General features: G+C 46.6%; 1 protein-coding gene and 1 pseudogene across 2 annotated transcripts; one reads left to right on the top strand and one right to left on the bottom strand.

Moving 5' to 3' along the window:
• On the bottom strand, window positions 1-1,985 carry LOC121568183 (annotated as a pseudogene).
• An 8,843-nt stretch (window positions 1,986-10,828) lies between these two features.
• Window positions 10,829-14,237, top strand: slc37a4a (solute carrier family 37 member 4a). 2 transcript variants are annotated; one of them, XM_041878570.2, is made up of 9 exons: window positions 10,829-10,969; window positions 11,106-11,398; window positions 11,652-11,884; window positions 12,084-12,327; window positions 12,590-12,748; window positions 12,914-12,999; window positions 13,088-13,201; window positions 13,303-13,441; window positions 13,619-14,237. In XM_041878570.2, exons 2-9 carry the CDS (start codon window positions 11,251-11,253, stop codon window positions 13,783-13,785), a joined length of 1,290 nt encoding a protein of 429 aa, XP_041734504.1. In that variant the 5' UTR covers window positions 10,829-10,969; window positions 11,106-11,250; the 3' UTR covers window positions 13,786-14,237. The 2 variants fall into 2 exon arrangements, with proteins under 2 accessions (XP_041734504.1, XP_041734503.1); XM_041878569.2 differs by having other exon boundaries at window positions 10,829-11,398.
• The last annotated feature ends 10 nt before the right edge of the window (window positions 14,238-14,247 follow it).

Below are 14,247 nucleotides of genomic sequence, written 5' to 3'. Positions count from 1 at the left end.
TTACCCTCCTACGCCTGACACCTTCAACACCACCTCATCACAACCACACCATTATGTTGTTTATTATTCGTTATGCCTAACTGCATTACGATTCATTCATTAATGATATTGCAAGAGTTGCAAGAGTACAAACAGATCTGAGACCAGGCTAATTCATGAGTAATTTCTAACTGAAATTCAAAGTGGAAATACATTAGCCTGGCTATAAGAATGTTGTACTGTACAAGGAGACTTGTCTCTAACTAATAATACCTCCAGCTCATCCATCTGCATCTTCTCCAGGTTCTCCAGCATCTGCTGGCCCTCCTGCTCCTTCATCTCATTCTGCAGCATCCTGTCCTCCAGACGCTCCTCAATCTGGTTTATAATCAGCTGCTTTCCCCTATAGACACACACAGGGAAGACAGCTGAGGCGTTACAGTTTGGAAGAGAGATGTAGTGTATTTGGCTTTAAATGGGCCATTGTGTTGGTGTGTATGTGTGTGTGAGCATGTGTGCCCTCACTGGATCCTCTGGTGTTTGCGCAGCTCGTCGATCTGCTCCTGGGCCTCCAGGGCTCTCCTGCGGTCCACCTCCATCATGGCATCCAGATGCCTCTCTTCCTCCTGCAGCTCAGCCAGGGTCTGCTGCCTCTCCAGGATCTGGGCATCCCTCACCGCGTGGCACTGTGCATCCAGGATCAACTGGCCACAACAATAAGGTACCATACACGACACGCACAAGGACACAGAGATGGAAGAGTCTGGACAGGGCATGGGTAGAATAACTGGGGAAATGTGTGATATTGCAGTGATGTTGGGACTGAAGCTGAGATAAAACAAATAACAAAGAGTAGTGAAGTAAAGAGAGAGTGAGCAATGAGAGAGTGACCGGTTGATTCTCTTGCTGTACCTCATTGAGTTTCTTGACCTCGTCCTCCTACTCCATCCTCATGGTGTTGGCCCTCTCCACAGGTACTGAGCTCTTTCCTTGGCCTCGGCCTCCAGCTCACTTAGGCCCTGGTTCTTCTGACGAGACAGGTCAGCCTGGCGGATATGGGCCTTCCTATCCTCAGCAGCATCCTGGTCAGGAAAAACAGCAACATTGGAACAGTGCAGAGGTTAGTTTGATGTATTGCTGTTACATCTCCACAAGGGTGTAGTGCTGTAGCTGGGACCCTGTACTGCTGTTAGTCACCCAGCTTTCATGTGGCAAAGGTTGCTTACAAATTCATCAGGTACATTCGTCCTTTCTCACCATAGCTGCTTCTCTCTCCCTCCTCTGGGCTTCCAACGTGGACTCCTGCTCCTTGGTTGAAACCCAAGAAGCTGTTGCGATCCACTTGATCACAGTTGGGCGGACGATGACAGACAGCCCAGACGGATCCTTACTTGGGATCCTGGCAAAATGACAGCATGATTTGTTTTTATTTTGTAATTCACCACCACTTGTAAAATGTGATTGTGGGATATGTTTATTGGTGCAATGTCGGTTTATGGAACTGGATAGCATTCTCTTTTATAATAAGTAAACAGTAATAAACACTGCCAAGTGTAGTACTGGTATGTTCACAAAGCATTAGACTTGATGATCACATCAAGTAACCGAATGAGAAATTGAGGTATTGACTGATACTTGTTCAGGTCTCGGATGAGGTCCTTTGTGATTATGCGAACTGTCTCTGGTTTCTGAGTCTTCTGACTTGGAGCAGATCTGGACTGGCACCAGGGTCTGAAATGGCCACCCATCTCAGTGTCCTTGACATCGCAGGCTGACAGTGCCTTGAGTGAACAAATTCAACATACATTTACACCAATTCTCTATTTCTCTCTCTCTCACACACACACACACACACATACTTTGTACAGTTCAATTGTCACATCTTACTGCTATGTGTTTTATCTAATGCAGATCAAAGAAATGGCTGACATATGGCCCACCTGTTTTGGGGTTCCAAAGAGGCTCTCATCCACATGAGAGGTGAGGGCCGGGTGCGATAGCGACATGAATGGGAGCTACCAGAGAGCCTAGATGAACACCCTACACTCTGTGGCTGCGAGAAAGTCAACAGTGTTGGTACTGGTAGAGTTATACAGTAATTTAAAGTGTGTACAAACCAGCAAATAATTGCTAGCTGCATGTAGCTACATATGACTGTCATGAATGTAATTTTTATGTCATGCAAGATTGTGGGCCTGTCTCCGATTCTACTTACCATGATGATCGTCAGAAATAGTCCACTGTCATCAACCAAAATAAATAGGTAAAATAAATATTGACAGCAAAGTCACCATTATAAAAACACAACGAATATCCAAGGTTGTGAAGCCCCTAGTTACCTATTTTTCGGTCTTTATTGTGGGAGAAGTGCTTGGCATATCGCTAAAAATAAGGTGTTTTGTTGTTGTGTATCCATGGAAATCCCCATCTTTAACAGGGAGAGTCCACGTGGCCTCTGTGCCTGCCTTCTTGACACAGACAGATGAATCATCTCGTGTCTTGGATACTTTCTATCAAGGTGAATCAGAGGTGATTTGATACAACAATGTTTGGTTTCAGTGCATACACGCATGCAGCATGTCGATATTATATACAGAATGTACAATGCATGTTGCTATGGTGGAGGTGGTGCATCACACTTTGTGCTCACTAAGTGGCGCCAAAGTACCTAATCTCTGTAAACGAGACAACCCAGCAACTATGTAACACACCATCATGACGACAAATCGTAGTTCATGGCATTTTCGATAGAAAGTTAATGTATGTGGTGGCGTGGTTATTGAATTGAATATCGGGCTTGGTGTACAGAGATTGAAAGAAATAGCCCACTGGGCACAGACGTCAATCAATTCAACGTCTATTCCTATGTTGGTTCAAGTAATGTCATTGAAATGACGTGCAAACAACGTTGATTCAACCAGTGTGTGCCCAGTGGGAGGCAGTTTGTGTTAACAAGAAACGTTGACTAACGAGAGAGGTAAAGAGCGGAAAACAAACTGCATGCAATTTAGGAAAAAGTAAAATGTATTGTACAGAGCCTTCAGAATGTATTCACATCGCTTGACTTTTTCCACATTTTGTTCTGTTACAGCCTGAATTTAAAATAGATTACATTTTGTCACGAATTCAGCCGAGGCTGCCCCTCCTCCTTGCTCGGGCAGGTTTCGGCGTTCGTCGTCACCGGCTTACTAGCCATTACCGCTCCATTTATCATCACTCCATTTGTCTTGTCTTGTCTTGTCAATCACACATTTTACATTTACATTTTAGTCATTTAGCAGACGCTCTTATCTAGAGCGACTTACAGTTAGTGAATACATATTTTTTTTTTTTTATACTGGCCCCCCGTGGGAATCAAACCCACAACCCTGGCGTTGCAAACGCCATGCTGTATCAACTGAGCTACATCCCTGCCGGCCATTCCCTCCCCTACCCTGGACGACGCTGGGCCAATTGTGCGCCGCCCATGAGTCTCCCGGTCGCGGCCGGCTGCGACAGAGCCTGGATTCGAACCAGGATCTCTAGTGGAACAGTTAGCCTTAGACCACTGCGCCACTCAGGAGCCAAAGATACACACGGTACTCATTCCCTTATTAGTCTGTGTATAAGTGTTCCCTCTGCCCCCTTGTCCTTTGTGAGTGATTGTTCATTGTGAGAGTGACTTTTTGTCTGCTAAATGGCATATATTATTATTATTACTTTTTCCTTGTATGTAGCCAAGGTGGATTTTTCCCTTGTGCTAGTTTCGTTTTGACGCTTGCTGCGCTTTATTCATGTACACTGAATAAACTCTGGATTTCGGTCTTTTACCTCCTGCGCCTGACTCCGTCATTTACACCTCATCACACATTTAGATTTTGTGTCACTGGCATACACACAATACCCCATAATGTCAAAGTGGAATTATGTTTTTAGAATTTTTTACAAATTATTTAAAAATGAAAAGCTGAAATGTCTTGATTCAATAAGTATGCAACCCCTTTGTTATGGCAAACCTAAATAAGTTCAGGTCAGGAGTAAAACTGTGCTTAACAAGTCACATAAGTTGCTAGGACTCACTCTGTGTGCAATAATAGTGTTTAACAATTTTTGAATTACTACTTAATCTCTGTACCCCACACATGCAATTATCTGTAAGGTCTGTCAGTAGAGCAGTGAATTTCAAACACAGATTCATCCACAAAGACCAGGGAGGTTTTCCAATGCCTCGCAAAGAAGGGCACCTATTGGTAGATGTGTAGAAAATATATTTAAAAAATAACAGACATTGAATATCCCTTTGAGCATGTTGAAGTTATTAATTATACTTTGGATGGTGTATCAGTACACCCAGTCACTACAAAGATACAGATGTCCTTCCTAACTCAGTTGCCGGAGAGGAAGGAAACAGCTCAGGGATTTCACCATGAGGCCAATGGTGACTTTAAAACAGTTACAGAATGTAATGGCTGTGATAGGAGAAAACTGAGGATGAATCAACAACATTGTAGTTACTCCACAATACTAACCTAAATGACAAAGTGAAAATAAGGAAGCCTGTACAGAATACAAATATTCCAAAACATGCATCCTGTTTGCAACAAGGCACTAAAGTAAAACTGCTAAAAATGTGGCAAAGAAATTAACTTTATGTCCTGAATACAAAGTGTTATGTTTGGGGCAAATCCAACACAATACGTCACTGAGTACCACTCTTCATATTTTCAAGCATGATGGTGGCTGCATCATGTTATGGGTATGCTTGTCATCGGCAAGGACAAGGGCGTTTGTTAGGATAAAAGAAACGGAATAGAGCTAAGCACAGGCAAAATCCTAGAGGAAAACCTGGTTCAGTCTGCTTTCCAACAGACAGTGGGAGACAAATTCACCTTTCAGCAGGACAATGACCTAAAACACAATGACAAATATACACTGGAGTTGCTTACCAAGATGACATAAATGTTCCTGAGTGGCCTAGTTACAGTTTAATTAAATAGGCTTGAAATTCTATGCCAAGACTTGAAAATGTCTGTCTAGCAATGATCAACAACCAACTTGACAAAGCTTGAAGAATTTTCAAAATAAACATGTGCAAATATTGTACAATCTAGGTCTTAGAGATTTACCAAGACAGCCGTAATAGCTGCCAAAGATGATTCTAACATGTATTGACTCAGTGGTTTGAATACTTACAGTACCAGTCAAAGGTTTGGACACACCTACTCATTCAAGGGGTTTTCTTTATTTTTTACTATTTTCTACATTGTAGAATAATAGTGAAGACATCAAAACTATGAAATAACACATATGGAATAATGTAGTAACCAAAAAAGTGTTAAACAAATCAGGTCTCTCCAGAGATGTTCGATTGGGTTCAAGTCCGGGTTCTGTCTGCGCCACTCAAGGACATTCAGAGACTTGTCCCGAAGCCACTCCTGCGTTCTCTTGGCTGTGTACTTAGGGTCGTTGTCCTGTTGGAAGGTGAACCTTCGCCCCAGTCTGAGGTCCTGAGCGCTCTGAAGCAGGTTTTCATCAAGGATCTCTCTGTACTTTGCTCCGTTCATCTTTCCCTCAATCCTGACTAGTCTCCCAGTCCCTGCCGCTGAAAACATCCCCACAGCATGATACTGCCACCACCATGCTTCACCGTAGGGATGGTGCCAGGTTTCCTCCAGATGTGAGGCTTTGTATTCAGGCCAAAAAGTTCAATCTTGGTTTCATCAGACCAGAGAGTCTTGTTTCTCATGGTCTGAGTGTAACACTCTGGCTCTATGGACGTTTATATTGAGCCAGGGTTGTTCATTTTCTTGTGTTTGGGTGTATTTCATTTGGTGGTGTTGGGGATGGGTGAGTTTCAGTTTGTTTGTGTCATGTGGTGATTGGTCGATGACTCCCAATCGGAGGTAACGAGTGTCAGCTGTCGGCTCGTTATCTCTGATTGGGAGCCATATATATTCTGTGTGTTTTCTCCTTTGTTTTGTGGGTTATTGTTTCTTTGTTGCTGTTAGTCGTATTTCAGTTTAGAACTTCACGTATCGTCATTTGTTGTTTTCTTCGTGGTTGCTTTAAGTTAATAAAGTCATCATGTTCACTCCACGCGCTGCGTATTGGTCCGCTCCTTCCGACGATCGTGACAGAATAACCCACCACAAGAGGACCAAGCGGCGTAACAAGCGGCAACAGGACCTACCTACGCAGGATTTATGGACGCCTCCTAAGGATTTTTGGACATGGGAGGAGATTCGGGCTGGAAAGGGTCCTTGGGCACAACCGGAGGAATATCACTGCCCTCGTGAAGAGCTGGAGGCAGCTGCAGCCGAGAGGAGGTGGTATGAGGAGGAATATCACCGCCCTCGTGAAGAGCTGGAGGCAGCTGCAGCCGAGAGGAGGTGGTATGAAGAGGAAGCGGAGTCGAGGCTGGAAGCCCGTGGTTACTCCCCAAAAAATTTTTGGGGGGGCACATGGCTTGGGCGCCTGGGCAGCAGGAGGCTGCCACAGGTAGAGCTGGAGAGAAGGCTATCGGATTACGGGAGCCATTGGCGAGTAGAGGGAGGGAAGTTGTTGTGGCACGGCATGAGAGACTGAAGTGTGTTCCCAGTCTGGTCCGGTCCGTTCTTGATCCCCAGTTAAGGCCAGTGGTGGGTGTTCCCGGTACGGACCGGTCTGTTCCTACTCACGCACCAGGTCCACGATGTGCGTCGCCAGCCGGCCAGAGTCTGCCGTCTGCCCTAGGGCGTCTGAACTGCCCGTCTGCCAAGCGCTGCATAAGCCGCCCGTCTGTACTGAGCCTGCAAAGCCGTCCGTCTGCCATGAGCCTTCAGAGCCGTCCGCCAGACAGAATCATACACCTGCTATGGAATCAGCAGGAGCCGACGCAGCCTATGCTGGACTGGAGGCTCGGGTTCGTGACCGGCAGGAGCGGCTCATGCGGATGGGAGCCGTCCTGCTGGAGGTGATGACTGCAATCCGAGGCTGGGGTCCGCCTCCACCGCTAGCCGCCCAGCCAGCACCATCAGCCAGCCATGAGCAGCCAGACCCGTTAGCCAGCCATGAGCAGCCAGATCCGTCAGCCAGCCATGAGCAGCCAGACCCGTCAGCCAGCCATGAGCAGCCAGATCCGTCAGCCAGCCATGAGCAGCCAGATCCGTCAGCCAGCCATGAGCAGCCAGATCCGTCAGCTAGCCATGAGCAGCCAGATCCGTCAGCCAGCCATGAGCAGCCAGATCCGTCAGCCAGCCATGAGCAGCCAGATCCGTCAGCCAGCCATGAGCAGCCAGACCCGTCAGCCAGCCATGAGCAACCAGATCCGTCAGCCAGCCATGAGCAGCCAGATCCGTCAGCCAGCCATGAGCAGCCAGATCCGTCAGCCAGCCATGAGCAGCCAGATCCGTCAGCCAGCCATGAGCAGCCAGATCCGTCAGCCAGCCATGAGCAGCCAGATCCGTCAGCCAGCCATGAGCAGCCAGATCCGTCAGCCAGCCATGAGCAGCCAGATCCGTCAGCCAGCCATGAGCAGCCAGATCCGTCAGCCAGCCATGAGCAGCCAGATCCGTCAGCCAGCCGCGAGCAGCCAGATCCGTCAGCCAGCCATGAGCAGCCAGATCCGTCAGCCAGCCATGAGCAGCCAGATCCGTCAGCCAGCCATGAGCAGCCAGATCCGTCATCCAGACAGGATCAGCCAGAGCCTTCCGCCAGACAGGATCAGCCAGAGCCTTCCGCCAGACAGGATCAGCCAGAGCCTTCCGCCAGACAGGATCAGCCAGAGCCTTCCGCCAGACAGGATCCGCCAGAGCCGTCCAGCCGAGATCCGCCAGAGCCGTCCAGCCGGGATCCGCCAGAGCCGTCCAGCCGAGATCCGCCAGAGCCGTCCAGCCGGGATCCGCCAGAGCCGTCCAGCCGAGATCCGCCAGAGCCATCCAGCCGGGATCCGCCAGAGCCGCCCAGCCGGGATCCGCCAGTGCCGTCCAGCCGGGATCCGCCAGAGCCGTCCAGCCGGGATCCGCCAGAGCCGTCCAGCCGTGATCCGCCAGAGCCGTCCCGCCAGGATCCGCCAGAGCCGTCCCGCCAGGATCCGCCAGAGCCGTCCCGCCAGGATCCGCCGGAGCCAGCCAGCCAGGATCCGCCATCTAGTCAGGTGCTGCCCCTTAGTCCGGTGCTGCCCCTGAGTCCGGTGCCGCCCCTTAGCCCGGTGCTGCCCCTTAGTCCTGTACTGCCCTTTAGTCCGGTACTGCCCCGTAGTCCGGTGCTGCCCCTTAGTCCGGTGCTGTCCCTTAGCCCGGTGCTGCCCCTTATCCCGGTGCTGCCCCTTATCCCGGTGCTGCCCCTTAGGCCGATGCTGCCCCTTAGTCCGGGGTTGCCCCTTAGTCCAGGTGGGGTTAGGTGGAGGGTGGTCATTGGGAGGAGGCTACCGAAGCAGGTTGTGACTGTGGTGGGGTGGGGATCACGACCGGGGCCAGAGCCGCCACCATGGACAGACGCCCACCCAGACCCTCCCCTAGTCCTGATGTTGGTGCGCCCGGAGTTCGCACCTTTAGGGGGGTACTGTAACACTCTGGCTCTATGGACGTTTATATTGAGCCAGGGTTGTTCATTTTCTTGTGTTTGGGTGTATTTCATTTGGTGGTGTTGGGGATGGGTGAGTTTCAGTTTGTTTGTGTCATGTGGTGATTGGTCGATGACTCCCAATCGGAGGTAACGAGTGTCAGCTGTCGGCTCGTTATCTCTGATTGGGAGCCATATATATTCTGTGTGTTTTCTCCTTTGTTTTGTGGGTTATTGTTTCTTTGTTGCTGTTAGTCGTATTTCAGTTTAGAACTTCACGTATCGTCATTTGTTGTTTTCTTCGTGGTTGCTTTAAGTTAATAAAGTCATCATGTTCACTCCACGCGCTGCGTATTGGTCCGCTCCTTCCGACGATCGTGACACTGAGTCCTTTAGGTGCCTTTTGGCAAACTCCAAGTGGGCTGTCATGTGCCTTTTACTGAGGAGTGGCTTCCATCAGGTCACTCTACCATAAAGGCCTGATTGTTGGAGTGCTGCAGAGATGGTTGTCCTTCTGGAAGGTTCTCCCATCGCCTCAGAGGAATTCTTGAGCTCTGTCAGAGTGACCATTGGGTTCTTGGTCACCTCCCTGACCAAGGCCCTTCTCCCCCGATTGCTCAGTTTGGCCAGGCGGCAAGCTCTAGGAAGAGTCTTGGTGGTTCCAAACTTCTTCCATTTAAGAATGATGGAGGCCACTGTGTTCTTGGGGACCTTCGATGCTGCATACATTTTTTGTTACCCTTCCCCAGATCTGTGCCTCGACACAATCCTGTCTCGGAGCTCTACGGACAATTCCTTCGACCTCATGGCTTGGTTTTTGCTCTGACATGCACTGTTAACTGTGGGACCTTATATAGGCTGGTGTGTGCCTTTCCAAATCATGTCCAATCAATTGAATTTACCACAGGTGGACTCCAATCAAGGTGTAGAAACATCTCAAGGATGATCAATGGAAACAGGATGCAACTGAGCTCAATATCGAGTCTCATAGCAAAGGGTCTGAATACTTATGTAAATAAGGTTTTTCTGTTTTTGTTTTTTTATACATTTGCAAAAATTTCTAAAACCCTGTTTTCACTTTGTCATTATGGGGTATTGTGTTAGATTGATGAGGAAAAACATTTATTTTATCAATTTTAGAATACAGCTGTAGCGTCACAAAATGTGGAAAAGGTGAAGGGGTCTGAATACTTTCTGAATGCACTGTAACTAAGTACAGGATCCCTAATGTAAACTGGATCTCAATTTTCCATTGGAAAAGCCTATAAGACTGTCTCACTTTAGCTACTCCATACTGTCCTACGGTTGCTATGGTTGGTAAAGCGGGACAACCAAAAAAATTATTGAACTACAAAATATAAACATAATATTGGCAACTTTATTTATTTTGATGCTACTTGATGGCCAACAGATGCAAATGTATCATTCTCCACATTTAATGTCAGTTTAATTGAGGACTTTTCCCATAATAGAAGCACGCGAGGGAGTTCCATAACTTTAATTATGCCATTGTAAAATACCATTTGATACAATAAATATGTTGAAATGACTATATCACTGGAGTCAATGCAAATCAATTTCTATCACAACTGACGATCAATTGTTAGAAGGCATTAGATTGACGGTAACAGTCAGTCAGATTAGGCAACAGGTTTTTTTTTTAAATACAAAAAAGAACACTGGCTGTTGACAAGCATATTCAGTTCATATACATATTATTAATATTTAATTCAGTGATTGAAATTACGACCCCATTCTCACTAGCCTATTCCAGAAGATGATCGATGCTTGACTGCCGTTCGACAAATACAAATATTCTCGCTATAATAATCTGATAATGTAGACTAGTTTACCCGCACAGCCTACCCGCACTGTATCTGCGAGCTGTTGGCTAGAACGCACGTGCAAAGACCAGAGTAGGCACATTTTGCTATTGAAAATGCAACGGAAACACATTTAACTAAAGATTTTTATTCGGTACATGAAAATGTAAGCGAAAAAGTATATGTTGTGTGCCCTACGTCATCACGCACAGATTTGTATCTGCAACAAGTCAGTTTGGAAACACTACTGGTGGGAAAATGCGCATATTTTCATTTATGTGGATTTTAGAATATTTGCATGAAAATCTGTTGCTAATTGGATGGAAACCTAACTAATTATGCATTTTCACACAGAACAACCCACAGTGATAATGGGGTAGTGTCTTGTGCTGATGGTCATCTCTCTTCACACACTCCCTGGGCTGAGGAGGATCCACCCTCTGGGCTTGCAGTCACCATTGGACTCTCCAATGAATCATTAACTAAGAACACTCAATAACATCCAGGCACACCGGCAGGTGAGGGGCAGTCGGGATCAGCAAGAGGTGGGAGAAAGATATATAAGAGGAATCAGGAGTGTGTCTTAATTTTTTTTTTACAGACTGTTGGACAATACAAGCAGCGTTACTGGAGATAACAGCATCTGAGTAGGTCAATTCCATTCTTGCCTCTTCCCTTTGGCCTTTGTAGAACTCGGATAAGGCAGGGGAAATCAGTCTTTGAGTAGAGAAGTTGACCATTAACCCCAACTATTGATTACAGCTCTCTCCCTCTTCTAACCAGCTCTGTACTGCACTGTGGACACCAAAGTTCAGTCACTGGTGGCAGAAGTACTACACCCTTGAACAAGAGGAGCCTTTCCCCTCCTCTGTAGTTTTGTTTTATAATCCTATTTTATTTAGCACTTTTATTCTAAACTGCAAAAACCATGGCAACCGCAGGGTATGGATACTACCGCACCACAATTTTCCTGGCCATGTTTGTGGGCTATACACTGTACTACTTCAATAGGAAGACCTTCTCCTTTGTGATGCCCTCTCTCATGCAAGAGATCAAGCTGGACAAAGATGACCTGGGTAAGAGAAGCCTCACTATTGTATTTTACTCTGTTTCTGTCTTTCATGTCCCTAACAACAATTAACAACTAAAGTTTAGATACTGCTGATAGTGGTCTGACTGATTGGTTTAATTTAATCGTTCTCTGTCCACATTTCTAAGCCAGCAACAATCATATGGGGAGATATCAGTTAATGCTTTGTGTATGTTGATATTAGTACCGAAATCAATAAAACATTGTTCTGCCTCTGTATTGTGTGTACTACCCCTCAGGCATGATCACTAGTAGCCAGTCTCTGGCCTATGCTATAAGCAAGTTCATCAGCGGGGTGCTTTCGGATCAGATCAGCGCCCGCTGGCTCTTCTCCATTGGCCTGTTCATGGTTGGTGCCATCAATGTGGTCTTCTCCTGGTCCTCCACTGTGGCCGTTTTCTCTGGCCTCTGGTTCCTCAACGGCCTGGGCCAGGGCCTGGGGTGGCCCCCATGTGGCAGGGTGTTGCGCAAGGTAGGACCACAAAGTAACACTGTACTCCACAGGATATGAAGCTGTCAGACACGTATCAATCAACTGCCTGCACTGTTAAAAGATTGGTTAGTCAGTGTACTATTTTGTATATCCCTGTACATTCAACACCAGTCATGTCAAGCCATGCAGCACATCACTAGTCTGATATTATGATATGTCATTCCCTTCTGCCCCTCAGTGGTTTGAGCCCTCTCAGTTTGGGACCTGGTGGGCGATTCTGTCCTGCAGTATGAACCTGGCTGGGAGTTTAGGCCCCATTATTGCAACGTTGATGGCCCAGAGCTACAGCTGGAGGACAACCCTGTCCATCTCAGGCCTCTCCTGTTGTGTGGTCTCCTTCGTCTGCCTGCTTTTGATCAGGAACGAGCCCAAAGACGTGGGCTTGCCCAACATCGACGCTGGGGGGGCCAAGGGCAAAGCAGGTCAGAGCTGGGACCTAACCTCATCTTGTCCTGTGGTTGAAACATTGCAAAATGTGTGCGACTGTGACGTGCACAGGTTTTCGTTTGAACGCATGCCTTTTTGTGTATTGTCTGCATGGGCAATTGTGTGTAAGGTCAGTGACACTCTGTGAGAATGGACTCTGCACCCAGTGTGCCCCTCACACGCTAGCGTGAACGAGTTCAAGATCATGCACACTCTAAGTGATGTGCTAGTGTGACTGAAACCTCTCTCCCTTACCAGGCTCATCCATTGATGAGACCACCTTCAAAGAGTTCATCCTGTCCCCCTACCTGTGGCTGCTGTCTGTGGGCTACCTGGTGGTGTTCGGGGTGAAGACGGCCTGCACTGACTGGGGCCAGCTCTTCCTCATCCAGGACAAGGGCCAGTCAACACTCATGGGTATGGAAGTCTGATACATTAAGACCTGCATAGCTGCCTACAGAACAAGATTCATGACGTAAAACGCTAACCTGCCTGTTTTACTAGTATGCAATAGCCTACTGTTGATAACTCAATAATAACTGCCTCTTGTTAAGTTTACCTGAATGCTGCTCTTTTTCACAGGCAGTTCCTACATGAGTGCCCTGGAGGTGGGAGGCCTTTTGGGCAGTTTAGCTGCAGGATACTTCTCTGACAAGGCTGTGGCACTAGTAGGTTGACAGTGGCATCATACATTAATTCAGAGCTCTATACAAATCAATGCAGTGTTTGTAAGGTACCGTATTTCTTTTTGTACAGCAAGGCATGAAAAGCCATGGAAACCCCCGTCATTTTCTCTTGATCTCAATGATGGCTGGGATGTTTGGTTCCATGTATCTATTCCGGGTCACTGTCACGCCAGACAGCCCAAAGGTATAGTAAGCACATTATGTTCCTCAAAACTCATTTCAGCCAATACACTATTAGTCTATGTTTGTTAGTTCATGTTTTTCTTTTTTGTGTTATAAATTCAGATGTGGATCCTCTTCTTGGGGGCTACATTTGGCTTCTCATCTTATGGACCAATAGCCTTGTTTGGCGTGATAGCCAATGAGAGTGCTCCTTCAAACTATTGTGGAACGTCACATGCTATCGTTGCCCTAATGGCCAACAGTAAGTTTATCTCAACCAAATTCTCTCAAATTCTAATGAATGCTTTTCTCAAAATTTTTTGTAAAGTATTCTGGTGTCTTGGATTTACTAGCAGTACCAGACAGGTAGTTCAACAACTAAATCCATATATCCTATTTATGAGAACCAGCCGAATTTACATCCCTGTATTGTTTTCAGTTGGTGGCTTCTGCTCTGGACTGCCGTTCAGCACCATCGCCAAGCACCATGGATGGGAAATGGCCTTCTGGGTAGCAGAGATCACCTGTCTTGTCACTACCATCAGCTTTTTCCTGCTGAGGAACATCAGAACCAAGATGGGTCACGTCCCCAAGAAGGCTGACTGAGCACTACACCTCATAACTGTCTGCTGTCAATGTGGGAAATTTAGGATAAGAATGTACATTCTTATTTATGAAGTGTTTTTGATTTGAAAAAGGCTCAATTGAATTGACGGGAGACATGGTCCTGTATATTCTTGTTTTAAGAGATGGTGAGACATGGAGTTGAGCGAGGGATTATTTATTTTCACTGAAGATGTATTCAGACAATGTTCAGATGCAAGTACATCAACCATGTTGTGTTACTTAAATCTATTTTCAATGCTCATGGCATAAAATAGATCCTAGATTCACATATTGAAAATGTGTCAGTTTGATTTTAATTTAATCATTTGAAACCAAGACACTTTATGGTCAAATGTTCTGTTCACTTTTTTTTAATGGCACTGAACACGTCTTCTTATATGGGTGTAATCTGTTTGAATAGACAAGACTTGAATAAAATACCTTATGTTGTGGTTGATTTTA

This window comes from Coregonus clupeaformis, chromosome 6 (assembly GCF_020615455.1).
Source record: "Coregonus clupeaformis isolate EN_2021a chromosome 6, ASM2061545v1, whole genome shotgun sequence".
Classification (NCBI taxonomy): Eukaryota; Metazoa; Chordata; class Actinopteri; order Salmoniformes; family Salmonidae; genus Coregonus; species Coregonus clupeaformis.
The sequence above is the reverse complement of the archived record's forward strand: the minus strand, read 5'-3'. Positions and strand labels throughout refer to the sequence as shown.